The sequence below is a fragment of the Eschrichtius robustus genome, chromosome 12, assembly GCF_028021215.1.
Source record: "Eschrichtius robustus isolate mEscRob2 chromosome 12, mEscRob2.pri, whole genome shotgun sequence".
In the NCBI taxonomy this organism is placed as follows: Eukaryota; Metazoa; Chordata; class Mammalia; order Artiodactyla; family Eschrichtiidae; genus Eschrichtius; species Eschrichtius robustus.
Window position 1 is genome coordinate 69,123,405 of NC_090835.1, and position 23,921 is coordinate 69,147,325.

At 41.1% G+C, this 23,921-nt stretch overlaps 1 protein-coding gene across 5 annotated transcripts in view; it reads right to left on the minus strand.

Annotated features, from left to right (window-relative positions):
• Nucleotides 1-547: 547 nt before the first annotated feature.
• TCP11 (t-complex 11) overlaps nucleotides 548-23,921 on the minus strand; it is a 28,297-nt gene continuing 4,923 nt past the window's right edge. For 2 of the 5 annotated variants that reach the window (XM_068557909.1, XM_068557908.1), the window contains exons 3-9: nucleotides 20,711-20,831; nucleotides 4,064-4,284; nucleotides 3,190-3,326; nucleotides 2,712-2,929; nucleotides 2,436-2,617; nucleotides 1,514-1,680; nucleotides 548-780 (exon numbers count right to left, since the gene is read on the minus strand). In XM_068557909.1, the coding sequence (XP_068414010.1) occupies nucleotides 548-780; nucleotides 1,514-1,680; nucleotides 2,436-2,617; nucleotides 2,712-2,929; nucleotides 3,190-3,326; nucleotides 4,064-4,284; nucleotides 20,711-20,831 (1,279 nt within the window). Of the gene's footprint in view, nucleotides 800-1,513; nucleotides 1,681-2,435; nucleotides 2,618-2,711; nucleotides 2,930-3,189; nucleotides 3,327-4,063; nucleotides 4,285-20,710; nucleotides 20,832-23,921 lie in introns of those variants that run through there. The other 3 variants (XM_068557910.1, XM_068557906.1, XM_068557907.1) reach the window with 3 other exon arrangements.

Sequence of the window (23,921 nt, forward strand, 5' to 3'; positions counted from 1 at the left end):
CTCTTGTGGCATCATTTGAAACCTTCAGGGGAATTTGGTCCTGGAAATGAGGTTTCTAATAACTTTTTTCAGTCATACCCAATCCTGAGAACTGAATTAGACAAAACAAATTTCTGACTTCCAGAAATACACTCACATTTTGGATAATTCCACAGAATTCTCAGAGCCCTCAGAGCAATGCTTTACCCTCAGAGAAAATGTTATATGTTATAGTACCTGCGTGTCTTGGCTTCTCAGCTTTGCGTGCTGAAGGCAGCACCTGGAGGAAAACCCAGGGCCTGCCGGCTGCTCACTAGTGGGGGGCCGAGGACACAGGGCCTGGCCACGGCTGCCGCACAGGAAGCGTGGGGTTTGCTTGCAGTTCAGAAGTTTATTAGTGAATGAGTTTGGGCCAGCCAGTGTTTACATGCTTGGTCACTGCAGCGTAGTGTACTGGCTGAAGACGGGGAGAGGGCTTGCTGCTCTGCTGGTCACTGGTGATGTCACCCCAAGAGAATGATGGGCTTCTCTCCTGGGTCCAAGGTACCAGGGCTTGGAGTCCGTGCCATCAGAGAGACCCCAGTTCTGTCTCCAGTGCCTGGGCTGGGGGGATGAGGGTTTTTAAGATCTCCGTGTAGTAGGGGCCAAACACCTGCTGATTGTGGTGTGTTAAGTTGACGAACTTTTGGCCCAGTTCTGCCAGCTCTGCCTCAATGAGGGTAAGGCCTCCAGGGAGGTCTAGCAGAGACCGCTGCACACCAAGAACCAAACAGCATTTGAGGAACAAGTGGATCCGCTGATCTGTGAGGAGGAATAGACAGTGAGAAGGGAAAGAGCAAACAACTTTCAGGCAGAAACACTGCCCCCTGCACTCTACTCACCCAAGTTCAAAGTTAACTGAGATATTCACTGACTTACCCACTCACCTAGACATAAGGAAATTTGTTTTGTTTGGGGAGGGGGCTGCTACCTAACTCCCAAGGACAAAGCAAAGATCCAAAACTAGTGGGCTAGCACATTTCTATTCAAAAGATTCCTTAAGTATTCATCAGTTAAATCCTGGTATTTGACATAACAGGAGGATCTTTGACTGACCCTTCAGATGGCTGAGGTTAAGAGCAAGGTCAAGTTCATGGCCACCATTCCAACATGGGACAGGGGAAATCCCTGCTTTGGGAACATGTCCTCCAGCCTAATTCGGCATCAAATTCTTGTTGGCAGGGAGTGGGTGTCACATGTCTTAGACTGCAGCCAAAAATGACCCAGAAGGCCAGGGATGACTTAACCAGATTGGCTGGACAGTATGCCACACCTAGAAGCCATGAATTCCCGGTACAAATCTTCCTTAAACCATAGAGTCAGTCTTTAAACTAAAAGGGATATATTTGCAACCCAGCATTATGTAAAAACTAAAGCCTACACAGTGACTTGCCCAATCATCATGCCCTTTATTGTTAAATGGTTCAGTAAGCACCTTCCAGCGTTGGGATCGGCTCTCCCCTCAACATTCTCACCACCCCACAGGCATGCTCACCAATGACACTGTGGACACAGTTCTCCTTCCTGGTGATGTTCTGGAGCTCTCCTATCAGCGATGCTGTGTTGTCGCTGCTCAGAGCAGCAAGGCCCAGGTTCCCGAGGCTCCGATGGATTTCCTGAGACACCTGTTCACTCACAGTCAGCATAGCCTCCTCCTCAGGCCTAGACCGTGAAGGAGAGTAAGCTGGTGCCCAGGGGTGACCCTGAGCCCCGAAGCTCCACACCAGAAGTCGGGCCCACGTGAGGGAGATGCCCAGCCACCCTTCTGCCCTCACCGCAGGCCCTGGAAGCACAGAGCCCAGTGGGCAGGGTCAGTGTCTTCACTGTTACCCTCCAGATACTGACTTCTTTCTCTGTATGATACCATGTTCTTCTTCTTAGAAAACAAGATAAACTATAAAATCAACTCTGGACAAGGGTTTCATACCCACTCAGTATTCCTTAGCCCCATGGGATTTATTTATATATGCACATTTTTAACACTTTCTTGGACATTTTCCATAGTCATTTGTCCTACTCTCACCAATTACAATGACAAACCTGGCCTTCTGATTCCGCTTTGTCCTTTGGTGTGACACCCTGCACTCAGTGGATATTCAATCAACATTGCTGACTGACTGGCTGACTCCTGGAGATACGTACGACCAGCCCACTCAACTAGATAAAGACCCTTCTGTAGCAAGCAAGATAATGAGTCATTTTATAGTAAACTATCCTCCATACTACCCTTTTGGAAGAAAGTTTTATTTTTCTTTGTTACAAGCCTCAAGGCCACTTATGGAAAGATACCAACAATCTTTATGAATGATTCCAAAGGGCCTTTCTGTGGTTTGTTGTGGAACGTAAGGCATCCTTCATTACCTGCCTGTGCCTTCATATCACCTATCGTTACTCTAAGAAAGATCTATGCAACTCACCTGGACTTAAACTCCTCCATCAGGGCTTTAGTTATGCGTTTCAGCTTATCCACAAACTGAGGCGAGCCAAACAGAACACTGCCAGAGAAACTGCTGGCCACTAGCAAGACCGAGGCCAGGATGGTTAACTGGTGCAGCTGGGCCTCCAGCTCCTGCAGCTGGGCTCTGTCCATCAGCAGGGTCTGGGGAAGCAGGCAGAGCGGGCTGTCAGGAGAGGAGGGTCCCCATGCAAGTCCTCAGTCCCAGACAACAAGGCAAGGCCCCCCACAGTCCTACCTCAGGGAACTCTTCATCTTCCGGGTCCCAGAGAAGGAGGTTCAGGAAGCCCTGGGACAGCACCATTTTGGGGCTGAGGGGCTCCGGGCTGTTGGCTGCCTCACTTGGAGAGGGGCAGACCACACTGGAGGAGTCAGGAGTGTCAGGGCAGCTAGGTGGCGGCGTGGAGAGGTCTGCCGCCGCTCGGGTCAGCCACTTGGTAGTGTGATCGAGGAGGCCTGTGACAGGAAGAGTGCGTAATTATCTTCAGCTCCTATATCCCTGAGGCCTTGGGACGAAGATTCAAGATCTCCTCCTCCTCAATAAGTAAATGCTTTGGTTGGGGAAAGTCTTTCTGGCTTAGATAACTATTCCTTCTGCCACCCCCATCTGAGGAAGAAACTTTCTGCTCCTAAAAAGAGGCAGAGTACTCTCTCACATCATTCAAGTCAAACCCAAAGTCATATTCCCTGCTCCTGCCCTCAAGTTATATACATACTAGGCTGCTTGTTGAGGAGTTCCTGAAATTTAGCTCGTTCATACTGGATGGAATGTTCCTGCAGTTGGGGCTGAAGGCTCTGGATAGTGTAGTTCACCACGTCCATTTTCATCAGGCCCAGAACCTGGAAGATTCCTCTGACACAGGAGGAAATAGAATATTTATACTATGAAAGGAAATGCAGGAAGGGGGAACCTACACAAGATATCATTAAATCACCATATTCTAGAGGTAGGAGGGGCTTTAAAACTAATTTAGTCCTGCCTCCTAAATTTACAAAAGATGGCACTGTGGCCTAGGACCCAAGGCCGAGTGAGTAAGTGAGTGAGTGGCAGAGCTAGGAACAGATAAGTCTCTGGATGTTAAAGCCTTCAGATCTTTCCACAACAGTCATTCTATGTCTCTTAAAAAAAGAGTAGTCAGTGGAAGGAAACACACCAGCATGCCGACAAATCTCTCTGGGAAGTGGGATTTTAGCTGATGGTATTTCTGATGCTATTTTTGGACAATTCACTTTTTTTTTTTTTAACTTTCTGGGTCATGGTTTCTATAGCTCTGAAAAAGGGGTAACCTCCCATCCCTATCCCTCATATTGTGTGAAATGTAATAAGAAAACCTGGGATAGGGATGTTTGAATTCCTTGGAAGAAAGGATTACATACTCCAATGATTTATAGTAGGATGGTGTATAGGGGGCCAATCAATCTAAGGCCATCTTTGGAAAAGAAAAGCTAATAGACCAGAGAAAAGAGGAGTTAGTCAGGTCTTCAGTAGGGAAGAGCCAGCCAAGACAGAGGCTGTGACCCAGTGTCCAGCTCAGCTGTGCCCAGCCCAGGGGCTGAGGCAGGTTTCAAGAAACTGGTCAAGTTTCACACCTCAGTAACCGAACAGGGTCTGTGATGTTCTCTAGTTTCTGCACTGCTTCGTCTCGAACTGGTGCACACAACAGAGTCATCATGTTGAGAATGTACTTAGAGAGATGAGGGACATCCAGGGCCCCGTGTTCTGCTTCCTGCTTAAGGAGGTTCATGTCCAGGCCTTCTTCAATCTCACTTCTTAGGCGGTTCTGGCGTGGTAATAGCAGTGACAGCAAGATCTGCCCAGGAAAGAAAGTCAAAGGAGGAGTTGCTTTCTGTTCAGAGCCCCAAACTTTCTCTAATGGACAATCCCTTTAGCCAAAGACATCCCAGCCTGTGTCTTTTAAGGATCAAGAAGTTATGGAGAATAGTATGGAGGTTCCTTTAAAAACTAAAAATAGAGCTACCATATGATCCAGCAATCCCACTCCTGGACGTATATCCAGAGAAAACCATAATTCAAAATGATACATGCACCCCAATGTTCAACTGCAGCACTATTTACACTAGCCAGGACACGGAATCAACCTAAATGTCTATTGACAGAGGAATGGATAAAGAAGATGTTGTACAACAGAATATTACTCAGCCATAAAAAAGAACGAAATAATATCATTTGCATTGATGGACCTAGAGAGTGTCATACTGAGTGAAGTCAGACAGAGAAAGACAAACAATCATATGATATCGCTTATATGTGGAATCTTAAAAAATGGTACAAATGAACCTATTTACAAAACAGAAATAGAGTCACAGCTGTAGAAAACAAATTTATGGTTACTGGGGGGAAAGCAGTGGTGGTGCAGGGGGATAAATTGGGAGATTGGGATTGACATATACACAATAGTATATATAAAATAGATAGTTAATAAGGACCCACTGTATAGCACAGGGAACTCTTCTCAATACTCTGTAATGACGTATATGGGAAAAGAATCTAAAAAAGAGTGGATATATGTATATCTATAACTGATTCACTTTGCTGTACAGCAGAAACTAACACAACATTGTAAAAGCAACTACACTCCAATAAAAATTAAAAAAAAAAAAAAAGAAGTTAGGTCCCTAAATTTCCTAGAGGATATTATTTATCTTTGTTTAGGGGCCAATGACAGTTCGAGAGTTTAGGGGATCACTGATAGCAACAGTATATCATTTTCTATGCAGATTGAGATAAAGAGATGAATAAAGTCAAGGGGTATGGTAAAAAGAAATGCAAGGTACAACAAATATAAAATACACACCACCACACAGTGGTGAGGTACTCTTAATTTACCAAAGGAAGCATTTTTTAGATTATTTTACTTGAAAGGGCAAGAATGAAATAGGCAAAGGAACTGTTAAAAGTCCCTTGAGAGATTGGTTCAAGATGGCGGAGTAGAAGGACGTGCTCTCACTCCCTCTTGCGAGAGCATTGGAATCACAACTAACTGCTGTACAAGAAGACACTGGAACTCACCAAAAAAGATACCCCACAACCAAAGACAAAGGAGAAGCCACAGTGAGACGGTAGGAGGGGCGCAATCACAATAAAATCAAATTCCATAACTGCTGGGTGGGTGACTCACAAACTGGAGAACACTTATACCACAAAAGCCCACCCACTGGAGTGAAAGTTCTGAGCCCCACGTCAGGCTTCCCAACCTGGGGGTCCAGCAACAGGAGGAGGAATTCCTAGAGAATCAGACTTTGAAGGCTAGCGGGATTTGACTGCAGGACTTCGACAGGGCTGGGGGAAACAGAGACTCCACTATTGGAGCGCACACACAAAGTAGTGTGTGCATCAGGACCCAGGGGAAGGAGCAGTGACCCCATAGGAGACTGAACCAGACCTACCTGCTAGTGTTCCAGGTTCTCCTGCAGAGGTGGGGGGTGGCTGTGTCTCACCGTGAGGACAAGGACACTGGCAGCAGAAGTTCTGGGAAGTACTCCTTGGCGTGAGCCCTCCCAGGTTCCGCCATTAGCCCCACCAAAGGGCCCAGGTAGGCTCCTGTGTTGGGTTGCCTCAGGCCAAGCAACCAACAGGGAGGGAACCCAGACTCACCCATCAGCAGACAAGCAGATTAAAGTTTTACTGAGCTCTGCCCACCAGAGCAACAGCCAGCTCTACCCACCACCAGTCCCTCCCATCAGGAAACTTGCACAAGCCTCTTAGATAGCCTCATCCACCAGAGGGCAGATGGCAGAAGCAAGAAGAACTACAATCCTGCAGTCTGTGGAACAAAAACCACATTCACAGAAAGATAGACAAGATGAAAAGGCAGAGGGCTATGTACTGGATGAAGGAACAAAATAAAACCCCAGAAAAACAACTAAATGAAGTGGAGATAGGCAACCTTCCAGAAAAAGAATTCAGAATAATGATAGTGAAGATGATCCAGGACCTCGGAAAAACAATGGAGGCAAAGATCGAGAAGATGCAAGAAATGTTTAACAAAGACATAGAAGAATTAAAGAACAAACAAACAGAGATGAACAATACAATAACTGAAATGAAAAATACACTAGAAGGAATCAATAGCAGAATAACTGAGGCAGAAAAGCGGATAAGTGACCTGGAAGACAGAATGGTGGAATTCACTGCTGCAGAACAGAATAAAGAAAAAAGAAATGAAGACAGCCTAAGAGACCTCTGGGACAACATTAAACGCAACAACATTCGCATTATAGGGGTCCCAGAAGAAGGAGAGAGAGAGAAAGGACCAGAGAAAATATTTGAAGAGATTATAGTCGAACACTTCCCTAACATGGGAAAGGAAATAGCCACCCAAGTCCAGGAAGCGCAGAGAGTCCCATACAGGATAAATCCAAGGAGAAACACGCTGAGACACACAGTAATCAAATTGGCAAAAATTAAAGACAAAGAAAAATTATTGAAAGCAGCAAGGGAAAAATGACAAATAACATATAAGGGAACTCCCATAAGGTTAACAGCTGATTTCTCAGCAGAAACTCTGCAAGCCAGAAGGGAGTGGCATGACATATTTAAAGTGATGAAAGGGAAGAACCTACAACCAAGATTACCCTTCCCATCAAGGATCTCATTCACATTTGACGGAGAAATCAAAAGCTTTACAGACAAGCAAAAGCTAAGAGAATTCAGCACCACCAAACCAGCTCTACAACAAATGCTAAAGGAACTTCTCTAAGTGGAAAACACAAGAGAAGAAAAGGACCTACAAAAACAAACCCAAAACAATTCAGAAAATGGTCATAGGAACATACATATCGATAATTACCTTAAATGTGAATGGATTAAATGCTCCAACCAAAAGACACAGGCTTGCTGAAGGGATACAGAAACAAGACCCATATATATGCTGTCTACAAGAGACCCACTTCAGACCTAGGGACACATACAGACTGAAAGTGAGGGGATGGAAAAAGATATTCCATGCGAATGGAAATCAAAAGAAAGCTGGAGTAGCAATACTCATATCAGATAAAATAGACTTTAAGATAAAGAATGTTACAAGAGACAAGGAAGGACACTACATAATGATCAAGGCATCAATCCAAGAGGATATAACAATTATAAATATATATGCACCCAACATAGGAGCACCTCAATACATAAGGCAACTGCTAACAGCTATAAAAGAGGAAATCAACAGTAACACAATAATAGTGGGGGACTTCTAACACCTCACTTACACCAATGGACAGATCATCCAAACAGACAATTAATAAGGAAACACAAGCTTTAAATGACACAATAGACCAGATAGATTTAATTGATATTTATAGGACATTCCATCCTAAAACAGCACATTACACTTTCTTCTCAAGTACGCACGGAATATTCTCCAGGATAGATCACATCTTGGGTCACAAATCAAGCCTCAGTAAATTTAAGAAAATTGAAATCATATCAAGCATCTTTTCTGACCACAATACTATGAGATTAGAAATCAAATACAGGGAAAAAAACCTAAAAAACACAAACACATGGAGGTTAAACAATACGTTACTAAATAACCAAGAGATCACTGAAGAAATCAAAGAGGAAATCAAAAAATACCTAGAGACAAATGACAATGAAAACACGACAATCCAAAACCTATGGGATGCAGCAAAAGCAGTTCTAAGAGGGAAGTTTATAGCTATACAAGCCTACCTCAAGAAACAAGAAAAATCTCAAATAAACAATCTAACTTTACACCTAAAGGAACTGGAGAAAGCAGAGCAAACAAAACCCAAAGTTAGCAGAAGGAAAGAAATCATAAAGATCAGAGCAGAAATAACTGAAATAGAAACAAAGAAAACAATAGCAAAGATCAATAAAACTAAAAGCTGGTTCTTTGAGAAGATAAACAAAATTGATAAACCATTAGCCAGACTCATCAAGAAGAAGAGGGAGAGGACTCAAATAAAATTAGAAATGAAAAGGGAGAAGTTACAACAGACACCGCAGAAATACAAAGCATCCTAAGAGACTACTACAAGCAACTCCATGCCAATAAAATGGACAACCTGGAAGAAATGGACAAATTCTTAGAAAGCTATAACCTTCCAAGACTGAACCAGGAAGAAATAGAAAATATGAACAGACCAATCACAAGTAATGAAATTGAAACTGTGATTAAAAATCTTCCAACAAACAGAAGTCCAGGACCAGATGGCTTCACAGGTGAATTCTATCAAACATTTAGAGAAGAGCTAACACCCATCCTTCTCAAACTCTTCCAAAAAATTGCAGAGGAAGGAACACTCCCAAATTCATTCTATGAGGCCACCATCACCCTGATACCAAAACCAGACAAAGATACTACAAAAAAAGAAAATTACAGACCAGTATCACTGATGAATATATATGCAAAAATCCTCAACAAAATACTAGCAAACAGAATCCAAGAACACATTAAAAGGATCATACACCATGATCAAGTGGGATTTATCCCAGGGATGCAAGGATTCTTCAATATATACAAATCAATCAATGTGATACATCATATTAACAAATTGAAGAATAAAAACCATATGATCATCTCAATAGATGCAGAAAAAGCTTTTGACAAAATTCAACACCCATTTATGACAGAAACTCTCCAGAAAGTGGGCATAGAGGGAACCTACCTCAACATAATAAAGGCCATATATGACAAACCCACAGCAAACATCATTCTCAACGGTGAAAAACTGAAAGCACTTCCTCCAAGATCAGGAACAAGACAAGGATGTCCACTCTCACCACTATTATTCAATAGAGTTTTGGAAGTCCTAGCCACGGCAATCAGAGAAGAAAAAGAAATAAAAGGAATACAAATTGGAAAAGAGCAAGTAAAACTGTCACTGTTTGCAGATGACATGATACTATACACAGAGAATCCTAAAGATGCCACCAGAAAACTACTAGAGCTAATCAATGAATTTGGTAAAGTAGCAGGATACAAAATCAATGCACAGAAATATCCTGCATTCCTATACACTAATGATGAAAAATCTGAAAAAGAAATTAAGGAAACACTCCCATTTACCATCGCAACAAAAAGAATAAAATACCTAGGAATAAACCTACCTAGGGAGACAAAAGACCTGTATGCAGAAAACTATAAGACACTGATGAAAGAAATTAAAGATGATACAAACAGATGGAGAGATATACCGTGTTCTTGGATTGGAAGAATCAATATTGTGAAAATGACTATACTACCCAAAGCAATCTACAGATTCAATGCAATCCCTATCAAATTACCAATGGCATTTTTTACAGAACTAGAACAAAAAGTCTTAAAATTTGTATGGAGACACAAAAGACCCCGAGTAGCCAAAGCAGTCTTGAGGGGAAAAAACGGAGCTGGAGGAATCAGAATCCCTGACTTCAGACTATACTACAAAGCTACAATAATCAAGACAATATGGTACTGGCACAAAAACAGAAATATAGATCAATGCAACAGGATAGAAAGCCCAGAGATAAACCCACGCACCTACGGTCAATTAATCTATGATAAAGGAGGCAAGGATATACAATGGATAAAAGACAGTCTCTTCAGTAAGTGGTGCTGGGAAAACTGGACAGCTACATGTAAAAGAATGAAATTAGAACACTCCCTAACACCATACACAAAAATAAACTCAAAATGGATTAGAGACCTAAATGTAAGACTGGACACTATAAAGCTCTTAGAGGAAAACATAGGAAGGACACTCTTTGACATAAATCACAGCAAGATCTTTTTTGATCCACCTTCTAGAGTAATGGAAATAAAAACAAAAATAAACAAATGGGATCTAATGAAACTTAAAAGCTTTTGCAAAGCAAAGGAAACTACAAACAAGACGAAAAGACACCCCTCAGAATGGGAGAAAATATTTGCAAATGAATCAACGGACAAAGGATTAATCTCTAAAATATATAAACAGCTCATGCAGCTCAATATTATAAAAACAAACAACCCAATCCAAAAATGGGCAGAAGACCTAAATAGACATTTCCCCAAAGAAGACATACAGATGGCCAAGAAGCACATGAAAAGCTGCTCAACATTAGTAATTATTAGAGAAATGCAAATCAAAACTACAATGAGGTATCACCTCACACCAGTTAGAATGGGCATCATCAGAAAATCTAAAAACAACAAATGCTGGAGAGGGTGTGGAGAAAAGGGAACCCTCTTGCACTGTTGGTGGGAATGTAAATTGATACAGCCTCTATGGAGAACAGTATGGTGGTTCCTTAAAAAACTAAAAATAGAATTACCATATGACCCAGCAATCCCACTACTGGGCATATACCCAGAGAAAACCATAATTCAAAAAGACACATGCACCTCAATGTTCATTGCAGCACTATTTACAATAGCCAGGACATGGAAGCAACCTAAATGCCCATCGACAGATGAATGAATAAAGAAGATGTGGTACATATATACAATGGAATAGTACTCAGCCATAAAAAGGAAGGGAATTGGGTCATTTGCAGAGACGTGGATGAACCTATAGACTGTCATACAGAGTGAAGTAAGTCAGAAGGAGAAAAACAAACATCATGTGTTAGCTCATATATGTGGAACCTAGAAAAATAGTACAGATGAACCGGTTTGCAGGGCAGACATTGAGACACAGATGTAGAGAACAAACGTATGGACACCAAGGGGGGAAAGTGGCGGGGGTGGGGGTAGTGGTGGTGGTGTGATGAATTGGGAGATTGGGATTGACATGTATACACTGATGTGTGTAAAATGCATGACTAATAAGAACCTGCTGTATAAAAAATCTAAAAAAAAAACTTGAAGTATAAATTTAAAAAAAAAAAGTCCCTTGAAATAGACTATTAACCCAAAAATATAAGTTCCCTGTGGACGGAGACTCTCTTATTCATCTCTGTGCCTCTGTAACATCTAGACATTGGTGGTGGTGAGGGATAGGGTTGTTTAATTTAATGGAATACTGTGTTGTCACAGCAAGATCCCAACTGTTTAGCTTCATCTTAAACAAATAAAAGTTGCTCTATACTATCCATTTAAATGACAAACTATGCCAGTTATCCACTTGGAGCCTCTCAGTTCCAAATCTACCCATCAGTGCCTACTCTGAGAAAATGGTGCTGGGCCCTTTAAATATTTTTCCTTTGCTGGCTGGCACAGTGTTAAGTTCTGTCAGAAGAGGGTGCTAAAGAGACAATGCAAGAGGAAGACGTCTTCCTTCCTGGCTCCAGTGTACTCCTCCCAGCAAGCTCCTGCAGCGCAGCAGCTTCTCTTTGTTCGAATTACTATGTGGTTTCTTTTGCCTGATTGGACCCTAACTGACACAAAATCTGTACCATGAGTGAGGTTTGAACTCAAATGGCCACATGTCCATTGGATTTGATGAGCAGAAAGTAGCAAGTACTTTAGATGACTTAGAAAAACATGCAAACTAGAGGATGGCAGATAATCCCTACAAGAATTGGGCAGCTGGTGACCTCAGTACAGTTGCTAGAGTTTCAGTGGTCTGAGCTTGTCAAGCTTTCCACTCCAAGATGCAAAGTAAGTTGCTGTACCTCAAACCACCCATCATGAAAAAAGGCACAACACTCGTAGGACTTTGTGGATGTGGTAGGCAACATACACCACATTTGAGATTGCTACTGTGACACTCATTTAGAGTCACTCACAAGGTTGCCAATTTCAAGTGGAACCAAGCAAGACTAGGCTCCGCAGCAAGTTCAGGCTGCTATACAAGTCACTCTACCATTTAGGCCTGATCCAGCAGCCTCAGTGATACTTGAAGTGCCCATGGCGAGTAAGGATGCTTGCTGTACAGAGCCCTGGCAAACACCAACAGGAACATCACAGCACAGACTTCTAGGATTTGGGAGCAAATCTATGCCCTCTTCTGCAGATAACTATTTGCCTTTTGAGAAACAGTTTCTGGCTTGTGCCTGACCCTTGGCAAAAAGTAAACACCGCACCACAGGACACTGGGTGACCATGTGGCCTGAGATTCCCATCAGGAACTCGGTGTTGTCTGACCTACCTAGCCACAAGACTGGACATGCACCACAGCAATCTATCATCAGATGAAAATGGCCCATACGAGACCAAGCATATCCAGGTACAAGGACAGGCATACAGACCAGATTAGAATAGAGAGCCCAGAAATAAAACCTGGACATATGGTCAAATGATTTTTGAGAACAATGCCAAGACCATTCAATGGGGAAAGGACAGTCTTTTCAACAAATGGTACTGGGGAAACTGGATATCCACATGCAAAAGAATGAAGTTGAACCTTACCTACACCAAATAAAAAATTAACTCAAAATGGGTGGAAGACCTAAACATAAGAGCTAAAATTCTGAAATTCTCAGAAGAAAATAGGAGTAAATCTTCATAATCTTGGATTTCATAAGATATGACACCAAAAGCAGAAGCAACCATAGACTAGATAAATGGGGCTTCATTAAAATTAAAACTTTTGTGCATCAAGGTACACTATCAAGAAAGTGAAAAAACTACCCACAGAATGGAAGACAACATCTGCAAATCATTTATCAGACAAGGGTCAACTATCCAGAATGTTTAAGGAACTCTTACAACTCAACAACAAAAAGACAACTCAGTTTTAAAATGGGCAAAGGACTTGAGTAAATATTTCTCCAAAGATGACGTAGAAGAGGGCATCAAGCACATGAAGATGCTCAACATCATTAGCCACTAGGGAAATGCAAATCAAAACCACATTAAGATTCCACTTCATACAGACTGTGCCATAGGAAGATGTCTATAATTTTTTTAAAAAAAGGAAAATACATGTTGAAAAATAAGTGAAAATGTGGAGAAATTGGAATACTCATACATTTCTGGTGGGAATGTAAAATGGTAAGTCACTGTGGAAAACAGTTTAGTGATTTCTCAATAAGTTAAATATAAAATTATCACATGACTCAGCAACTCCACTCCAGGGTATATATTCCAAAGACTGGAAAAGAGATGTTCAAACAAAGACTTGTACACAAATGTTCATAGCAGCACTACTCCCAATAGCAAAAATGTGAAAACAACACAAATGTCCATCAACAGATGAATGGGGACTTCCCTGGTGGTCCAGTGGCTAAGACTCCATGCTCCCAATGCAGGGGGCCCGGGTTCAATCCCTGGTCAGGAAACTAGATCCCACATGCTGCAACTAAGAGTCCACATGCCACGACTAAAAAAAGATCCTGAAGAGGACAGAAAGTCCAGAGATAAACCCACGCACATATGATCACCTCATCTTTGACAAAGGAGGCAAGAATATACAATGGAGAAAAAACAGCCTCTTCAGTAAGTGGTGCTGGGAAAAACTGATAGATACATGTAAAAGAATGAAATTAGAACACACCCTAACACCAAACACAACAATTAACTCAAAACGGATTAAAGACCTAAATGTAAGGCCAGACACTATAAAACTCTTAGAGGAAAGCATAGGCAGAACACTCTATGACATAAATCACAGCAAGATCCTTTTTGACCCACCTCCTAGAATAAGGGAAATAAAAACAAAAATAAACAAATGGGACCTAATGAAACTTAAAAGCTTTTGCACAGCAAAGGAAACCATAAACAAGATGAAAAGACACCCCTCAGAATGGGAGAAAATATTTGCAAACGAAGCAACTGACAAAGGATTAATCTCCAAAATGTACAAGCAGCTCATGCAGCTCAATATCACAAAAACAAACAACCCAATCCAAAAATGGGCAGAAGACCTAAATAGACATTTCTCCAAAGAAGACATACAGATGGCCAACAAATGCATGAAAAAATGCTCAACATCACTAATCATTAGAGAAATGCAAATCAAAACCACAATGAGGTATCACCTCACACGGGTCAGAATGGCCATCATCAAAAAATCTACAAACAATAAATGCTGGAGAGAGTGTGGAGAAAAGGGAACCCTCCTGCCCTGTTGGTGGGAATGTAAATTCATAGAGCCACTGTAGAGAACAGTATGGAGGTTCCTTGAAAAACTAAAAATAGAACTACCATATGACCCAGCAATCCCACTACTGGGCATATACCCTGAGAAAACCATAATTCAAAAAGACACATGCACCCCAATGTTCATTGCAGCACTATTTACAATAGCCAGGTCACGGAAGCAACCTAAATGCCCACTGACAGACGAATGGATAAAGAAGATGTGGTACATATATATAATGGAATATTACTCAGCCATAAAAAGTAACGAAATTGGGTCATTTGTAGAGAAGTGGATGGATCTAGACACTGTCATACAGAGTGAAGTAAGTCAGAAAGAGAAAAACAAATATCGTATATTAACGCATATATGCGGAAACTAGAAAAATGGTACAGATGAACTGGTTTGCAGGGCAGAAATAGAGACACAGATGTAGAGAACAAACGTATGGACACCAAGGAGGGAAAGCGGCGGGGGGCAGTGGTGGTGTGATGAATTGGGCTATTGGGATTGACATATATACACTAATATGTATAAAATGGATAACTAGTAAGAACCTGCTGTATAAAAAATAAATAAAATAAAATTCAAAAAATAAATAAAAGGAAAGTGGATCAAAAAAAAAATCTAGAAACAATAAATGCTGGAGAGGGTGTGGAGAAAAGGGAACCCTCCTGCACTGTTGGTGGGAATGTAAATTGATACAGCCACTATGGAGAACAGTATGGAGGTTCCTTGAAAAACTAAAAATAGAACTACCATATGACCCAGCAATCCCACTACTGGGCATATACCCTGAGAAAACCATAATTCAAAAAGATACAAGCACCACAATGTACACTGCATCTCTATTTACAATAGCCAGGACATGGAAGCAACCTAAATGTCCATCAACAGATGAATGGATAAAGAAGATGTGGCACATATATACAATGGAATATTACTCAGCCATAAAAAGGAACGAAACTGAGTTATTTGTAGTGAGATGGATGGACCTAGAATCTGTCATACAGAGTGAAATAAGTCAGAAAGAGAAAAACAAATACCGTATGCTAACACATACATATGGAATTTTTAAAAAGCAGCACTGATGAACCTAGTGGCAGGGCAGGAATAAAGACACAGACGTAGAGAATGGATTTGAGGGCGTGGGGGGGAAGGGGAAGCTGGGATTAAGTGAGAGAGTAGCACTGACATATATACACTACCAAATGTAAAATAGATAGCTAGTGGGAAGCAGCTGCACAGCACAGGGAGATCAACTCGATGCTTTGTGACAACCTAGAGGGGTGGGATAGGGAGAGTGGGAGGGAGGCTCAAGAGGAAGGGGATATGGGGATATATGTATACATATAGCTGATTCACTTTGTTATACAGCGGAAACTAACACAACCTTGTAAAGCATTTATACTCCAATAAAGATGTGAAAAAAGAAAAAAAGATCCCACATGCTGCAACTGAAGATGCTGCACACTGCAACTAAGACGTGACGTGGCCAAAAACAAAACAAAACAACAAATGAATGGATAAACAAAATATGGTATATCCATACAACGGAATATTTTCAGCCATAAAAAGGGATGAAGTTCTGATCCACACTGCAATGTGGATGAACCTTGAAACCATGCTAAGTAAAATTTGCCATATGTAAAAGGAATCATAATTCCACTTATATGAGGAACCTAGAGTAGTCAAATTCATAGAGACAGAAGGTAAAATAGAGGTTACCAGGCACTGGGGGAAAAGGGGTCTGAAGAGTTACTGTTTAATGGGTAGAGTTTCTGTTTGGGAAGATGAAAACGTTCTGGAAATGGATAGTGGAGATGACTGCACAACATTGCGAATGTACTTAATGCCACTGAATTGTAACACTTAACATTATTAAAACGGTAAAAATTTTGTTTACCATAATAAAAAAAAATCCTAAAAAGCACAAACAACTAAGTTGGTAACGTGGCACCATTCCCCAGGGAGGATCAGCCAGCCACCTGGTAGCAGATGATTTCTTGGGATCTCTTCCTTCGTGGAGGGGGCGGAGAGTCACCCTCAATGGAAGAGACGCATTCTGAATATGGAGCTGTCTTCCCTGTCTGCACTACTTCTGTTAGCACCAACATCCACATACTCACAAAATTTCACAGAATGCCTTATCCTCTGTCTTGGGTCCTGGTATGCCCCACAGCATTGCAATCAAGGAACTCATTTTACAGCCAAGAAAGTACAGCAACGGGTTCATACCCACATACCCCTCATGGAGAGTCGACTGGTCTTAACTGAAAAGTGGAATGGCTTATTGAAGACTCAGTTACAGCATTAGTTGAGAGATAATATCCTGAAAGGAAGAGGTTCTGTCTTATAAGATGCAATATATACTTTGAATCAAAACTATTATGCAGTGCTATTCCCTAAAGCCAGAATACATGGTCCCAGGAATCAAGGGGTGGAAGTAGGACTGGTTCCTCTCACCATTATATCTAATAACCTACTTGCAGAATTTTTATTTCCCCTCCTGACAACTTTGGGCTCTGCTGATTTGGGAGGAATGCTTACATTGGTTCCAATGTATTAGAAGATGAGACTACCCCCCTGATCATTTTGGGCTCCCTCTACCACTGAACCAACAAGGTAAAAAAGGAGTTCCTCTATGGACTAGAGTAATTGATCCTGAGTACTAAGGAGAAACTGGGTTGCTGCTACACAATGGGAACAAGAAGGACTGTGTCTGGAACCCAGAAGATTCTAAGGTACCTCTTGATACTTCCATACCCAATAATATAGGTCAAGGGAAAACCACAACATACAAACAACAAAAGCAAAATGCCCAAGGACTCAGACTCTTTGGCAATGAAGGTTTGGGTCACTCCGTCAGATAAAGAACCCCAGCAGCTAAGGACAAGGCAAATATGGAATGACTATTAAAATGAAGCCATAGATACCAACTACAGCCTCATGACCAATTACAGAAACAAAGACCATACGTTTTCTCTTTGCTTGTTATAAGCATGGCTTTATTTGTATATGCTAACCATTTTCTTCTCTCTCCTTCCCATTATTATTTTTTTTAATTTTTATTTTATATTGGAGTATAGTTGATTTACAAGTTTTGTTAGTTTCAGGTGTACAGCAAAGTGATTCAGTTATACATATATCTTTTTCAGATTCTTTTCCCATTTAGGTTATTACAGAATAATTGAGTAGAGTTCTCTGTGCTATACAGTAGGTCCTTAATGATTATCTGTTTTATATATAGTGGTGTGTATACATTGCTGCAAATGGCATTATTTCATTCTTTATTTATGGCTGAGTAATATTCCATTGTATATGTGTACTATATCTTCTTTATCCATTCATCTGTCTATGGACATTAAGGTTGCTTCCATGTCCTGGCTATTGTAAATAGTGCTGCAGTGAACATTTGGGGTGCACGTATCTTTTGAATTATGGTTTTCTCTGGATATATGCCCAGGAGTGGGATTGCAGAATCATATGATAGCTCTATTTTTAGTTTTTTAAGGAAACTCCATTATTATTTTATAGACAGGTTGTTGGAAGTTAAATTTTACAGTTTAGCCTGTAGGTAATAGAATATTCAGTGAGACTATGACTGTATATGAGGTATATCATAGACAGCAACGGTTATAACTGTTGGGAATGTGAGTTTCCTCATTTGGGGAAAAGGATAAGAACTTGTAAGACATACAGCTACGTCTTTTGTCTTTTCTTTTTCTTTTTTTCGGCCGCACTGCACGGCTTGTGGGATCTTAGTTCCCTGACCAGGAATTGAACCCGGGCCCACGGCAGTGAAAGCACGGAGTCCTAACTACTGGACGGCCAGGGAATTCCCTGGATAGCTATGTCTTATTAGGTAAAAATAGAATTGTTTTCAGGAATTTGAGTGTGTGTAGAAGGGTACATATGGAAGCTGAGTAGCCAAAGGAATGGAATGCAACATTTATCAATTTACTGCCTCTCAAGTCCTCTCCAAATCCATCCTTTTCTTCTCCATTTTCTCAGAGTAAGTCCTTTAAATATTTTTCCTTTACCAGATGGCACAATTTTAAGCTTCATCTGTAGATGGCACTTTTTTGGGGGGCGGGGGGGGTATAGTTGATTTACAATGTTGTGTTAGTTTCTGGTATACAGCAAAGTGATTCAGATTATATCTATATAGATATATATAATTAAATTGTTTTTCATATTCTTCTTCATTATGGTTTATTACAGGATATTGAATATAGTTCTCTGTGCTATACAGTAGGACCTGTTGTTTATCTATTTTACACACAGTAGTTTATATCTGCTAATCCCAAACTCCTAATTTATCCCTGCCCTCACCCTTTCCCCTTTGGTAATCATAAGTTCGTTTTCTCTGTGAGTCTGTTTGGCAAATAAGTTCATTTGTATCATACTTTAGATTACACATATAAATGAGATCACCTGATATTTGTCTTTCTCTGTCTGACTTACTTCACTTAGTATGATAATTAGTATGATAATTAGTATGATAATTAGTATGATAATTTCTAGGTCCATGCACGTTGTTGCAAATGGCATTATTTCATTCTTTTTTTATGGCTGAACAATATTCTACTGTGTATATGGACCCCATCTTCTTTATCTATTCATCTGTCCATGGATGTATATGGATCCCATCTTCTTTATCCATTCATCTGTCCATGGACATTTAGGTTGCTTTCATGTCTTGGCTACTGTAAATAGTGCTGCTACGAACATTGGGGTGCATGTGAGATGGTTATTAATTGGTTTTCTGTTACCATAAGCAAGTTAACCATAAACTTTGAGACTTAAAACAGTATATACATTTGTCATCTCACAGTTTCTGTGGGTCAAGAGTCCAGAAAGTTTAACCAGATCCTCTGTTCAGGATCTCACAAGGTTGCAATCAAGGTGTTGGCTGGGCTGTGTTCTCATTTGGAAACCTGACTGGGGAAGAATGTTTCCAAGCTCATTCAAATTGTTGACAGAATTCACTTCCTTACAGCTGTATACCTGAAGGCCCCAGCTTCTTACTGGCTGTTGGTTGGATGCTGCCCTCAGGTCTTAGAGGCCACCTGCATTTCCTTGCCATGTGGCCCTCTCCATATGCAGTTCACAACATACCTGTTTGCTTTTGCTTTTTTTTTAAAAAAGTTTTTTTTAACTTATTTATTTATTTATGGCTGTGTTGGGACTTTGCTGCATGCGGGCTTTCTCTAGTTGTGGCGAGCGGGGGCTACTCTTCATTGCGGTGCGCGGGCTTCTCATTGCGGTGGCTTCTCTTGTTGCTCAGCACAGGCTCTAGGCGTGCCGGCTTCAGTAGTTGTGGCTTGCAGGCTCTAGAGTACAGGCTCAGTAGTTGTGGCGCACGGGCTTAGTTGCTCCGCGGCATGTGGGATCTTCCCAGACCAGGGCTCGAACTTGTGTCCCCTGCATTGGCAGGCAGATTCTTAACCACTGAGCCTCCAGGGAAGTCCCTACTTGTTTGCTTTTTCAAGGTCAGCTGGAAAGTCTCTCTCTCCAGCCTGCTAAGATAGTCTTACATAATGAAATGTAATCCTGGGAGTAACATCCCATCACCTTTGCCATATTCTATTGATTAAAAGCAAGTTATAGATCTCATCCACACTCAAGGAGAGAGGATTATACAAGGGCATGGATCACTGGGGGTCACCTTAGGGTGTATCCACCACATACTGGAAAGACCTTGCAAAAGGCAAGAGCTTCTCTTCCTGGTTCTGGAATGCTCACGTGGCAGAGGCTCCTACAGTACATGTGGCTCTGCAGGCAGCTGGCTCCTGCAGCTGAGAGGCTTCTCTAGTGCTGGACTCTGCAGAGGAAGTGGCTGCTTCTCCAGGGCCAGGCTCCTGCAGCACAGGCAACTGCCCTGGCAACCAGCTCCTGCAGTACACGGCGGTCAACAGCACACACAGGCCAGCAACCTCCCCTGGCACAGACATGCCCTCAAATGAGTAACTGGGTCCTTGGGTTTTCCCCATCCCCCGGGGATGAGAAAGGATTCTCCTTATGTCTGATATTCCAGTAGAGTTTTCTTTGCTTCTTACTAGCCCAAAGCCTTCATTTCTCCAATTCCCTGTTATAATAATTTTTATATTAAAACTTCTTTGTTGAAATTACTGTGTGATTTCTGTCTATTGATTAGACTCTGACTGATTCATGGACGATGTTCAGTTAGGATTTGCCAGCCACTGACATTCCAGTGAGTGGAGGCTGTCTAGGAACTTTACATCTACAAATGAAAGGTTCGTCACTCACCTCTTTAATTTCTTTTAGGAGTTCAAGAGCACAGCTGAAGTCTGGAGGAGTAGCTAATAATTGCTCTTCCAGATGATCCCAAAAGGCATTGTGCATTGTCTCCTTGACCCTGCCTTCCAGACTGTAAGAAGGTTAAATGAACAAATTACTTTCTCTACTCAAAAACTGCCAAAAGGTCATTATCTCCTAAGCCCCAAACAGTGTTTGATATGATAAAAGACCATTATACAGACAGGGAAAGGCCAGGAACTATGTTTGGACGGTAGCAGAGCTGAATAAGCTGGGGTTAAACTTGGATGTCAATGGCACCAGCACAGCCTCTCAGAAGGGCCCCTTGTGGTTCCAGCACAGCCCACCCTCTGCAGTAGGAAGAACCCTGAATAGAGATCAGGCTGAACTTTAGCACTGATTTTGCATTTAGCTTAGAAAAGATGTGACTTAGTTTCCCTTTATGTACACATATAGCAATGAACTAAATGATCTTTCACTTTCTTATAGACCTAAAATCTAGGAAAGGATTTTCCTTCTTTGATAACACCTGAATATCTATAGATACTTCCAAATCAGCAGGTCTAAAATTGAATTCACTATCTTCCCCTTCCAAACCTGTTCCTCCTGTATTCCCAATTTCAATGGCACTACCATGTAGCCAGTCATGGAAGCCAGAAATATCCGTCTTTTTCCCCGCCTCAAAAAAAAAAAAAAAAAAAGGGACTTCCCTGGTGGCACAGTGGGTAAGAATCCGCCTGCCAAAGCAGCAGACATAGGTTCGAACCCTAGTCCAGGAAGATCCCACATGCCGCAGAGCAACTAAGCCCGTGTGCCACAACTACTGAGCCTGCACTCTAAAGCCTGTGAGCTACAACTACTGAGCCCACGTACTGCAACTACTGAAGCCCGCGCGCCTGTAGCCCATGCTCCGCAAGAAGAGAAGCCACCGCAGTGAGGAGCCCACGCACCGCAACAAAGAGTAGCCCCCAATCGCCAACTAGAGAAAGCCAACGCACAGCAATGAAGACCCAATGCAGCCATAAATAAATAAATAAATAAATAATTTTTTAAAACTTTTAAAAAACCAAAACAAACAAACAAACAAAAACCAGAAGCAAAGGTAATTCAATTAGAAAGGATAGTCTTTTCAACAAATGGTGCTGGAACAACTGGACATCCACATGCAAAAAAATGAATCTAGATACAGATGTTACACCTTCCACAAATAGATCATAGACCTAAATGTAAAACATAAAACTCTAAAACTTCTAGAAGATAACAGGAGAAATCTAGGTAACCTTGGGTTTGGCAACGACCTTTTAGATACAACACCAAAAGAAAGATCCATGAAAGAAAAAATTTGTAAGTTGGGCTTCATTAAAATTAAGAACTGCTCTGTGAGAGACAAGAGAATGAAAAGGCAAGCTCCAATCTTCGCAAAGCACATATCTGATAAAGAACTAGTATCCAAAATATACAAAGAACTCTTAAAATTCAACAATAAAACAACCCAATTTTAAAACAGGGAAAGGTCTGAACTGACACCTCACCAAAGTATTGATATATATACCGATGGCATATAAGCATATGGAAAGATGCTCAACCTCACATCTCATTAGGGAATTGTAAATTAAAGTAACAATGAGATACCACTACACACCTATTAGAATAGCCAAAATCCAAAACACTGACAATACCAAATGCTGACAAGGACGGGAGCAACAGGAACTCTCATTCATTGCTGGTAGGAATGCAAAGTGTAAGACCGTCACTCTGGAAGATGGTTCCACAGTTTCTAACAAAATTAAACATACCCTTTCCATACAGTCCAACAATAGTGCTCCCTGGTATTTACTCAAATGAGTTGAAAGCTTATGTCCACACAAAAATCTGCACATGGACATTTATAGCAGCTTTATTCATAACTGCCAAAACTTGGAAGCAACCAAGAGGTCAACACTAAAAAGAAATGCACTATCCAGCCCCCAAAAGACATGGAGGAACCTTAAATGCATATTGCTAATTGAAAGAATCCAATCTGAAAAGGCTACCTACTATATGATTCCAACTATAAGAAATTCAGAAAACCCTACGGAGACTGTAAAAAGATCAGTGGTTGCCAAGGGTTTCAGAGGGAGGGAGGGAAGGACGAATAGGTCGAACACAGGGGATTTTTAGGGCAGTGAAATTACTCTGTATGATACAGAAATGGTGAATACGTGTCATTATACATTTTTCAAAACCCATAGAATATACAACACGAAAAGTGAACACCAGTGTAAACTTGAGTTAATAATAATGTATTAATACTGGATCATCAATTGTAACAAATATACCACATTAATATAAAATATAAATAATAGAGGAAACTGTGTGCAGGAGAAAAGGGGGAATGTGAGAACTCTATTTTCCATCATTTTTCTGTAAAACTAAACTATGCTAAAAATTGTCTATTAATATTTTAAAAGGAATTAATTTTCCTCTGACCTTTATTTAAATGATTTCTCTGACCTATACAGTTAGACTAATAAGAAGAAAAAGTATCATTTGAAAATTCTGAGGCTGTACCTAGTCATTGCCAAATAGTGATCGGTTTTCTGGCATTAAACATCCCCCCTTAGTAATGCATGCTCCTTGTAAAACAAACCAAAAAAAGCAATACAAAGATGAATACAACAGAAATCAAAATTCCTCTCCCAACACACCAATCTCAATCAGCAGAGGTAACCAACTATAGTCTAATAGTCTATTGTGTACTGTAATTGTTCTTAAAGCTTTTCCCCTCACCCTATTTGTCCAATCCATCTTCCAAGTTCCATAAATTTTGCTTTTTAAATGTCTCTGGAATCCATCCCCTCCTACCGTCATCTCTTACCTGGACTACTACATTAGGCCATTAACTGGTCCCTCTGTCTTCAGTCTTGTCCCTTTTTAATTTGTTCCCCACCAGTTCATTCTAAAATCAATGATTTTTCTAAGATGCAATTCCGATCATGAGGTCATGCTCAAAGTCCTTTGGGGCTTCCCATCACCAGCAGTATAAATGGCTCACATGACCCTTCCTGATATTGCTCTACCTCCCTTTCAAATTTATCTCCTCCTACCTCATAATACCCTGTGCTCAATCACATCAAGATACTTGTTCAGTTCACACCATTGTGCCTCCAACATGATTCCTCTGCCAGGAGCATTCCTTCCCACCCAGACCACCTCTAAGACT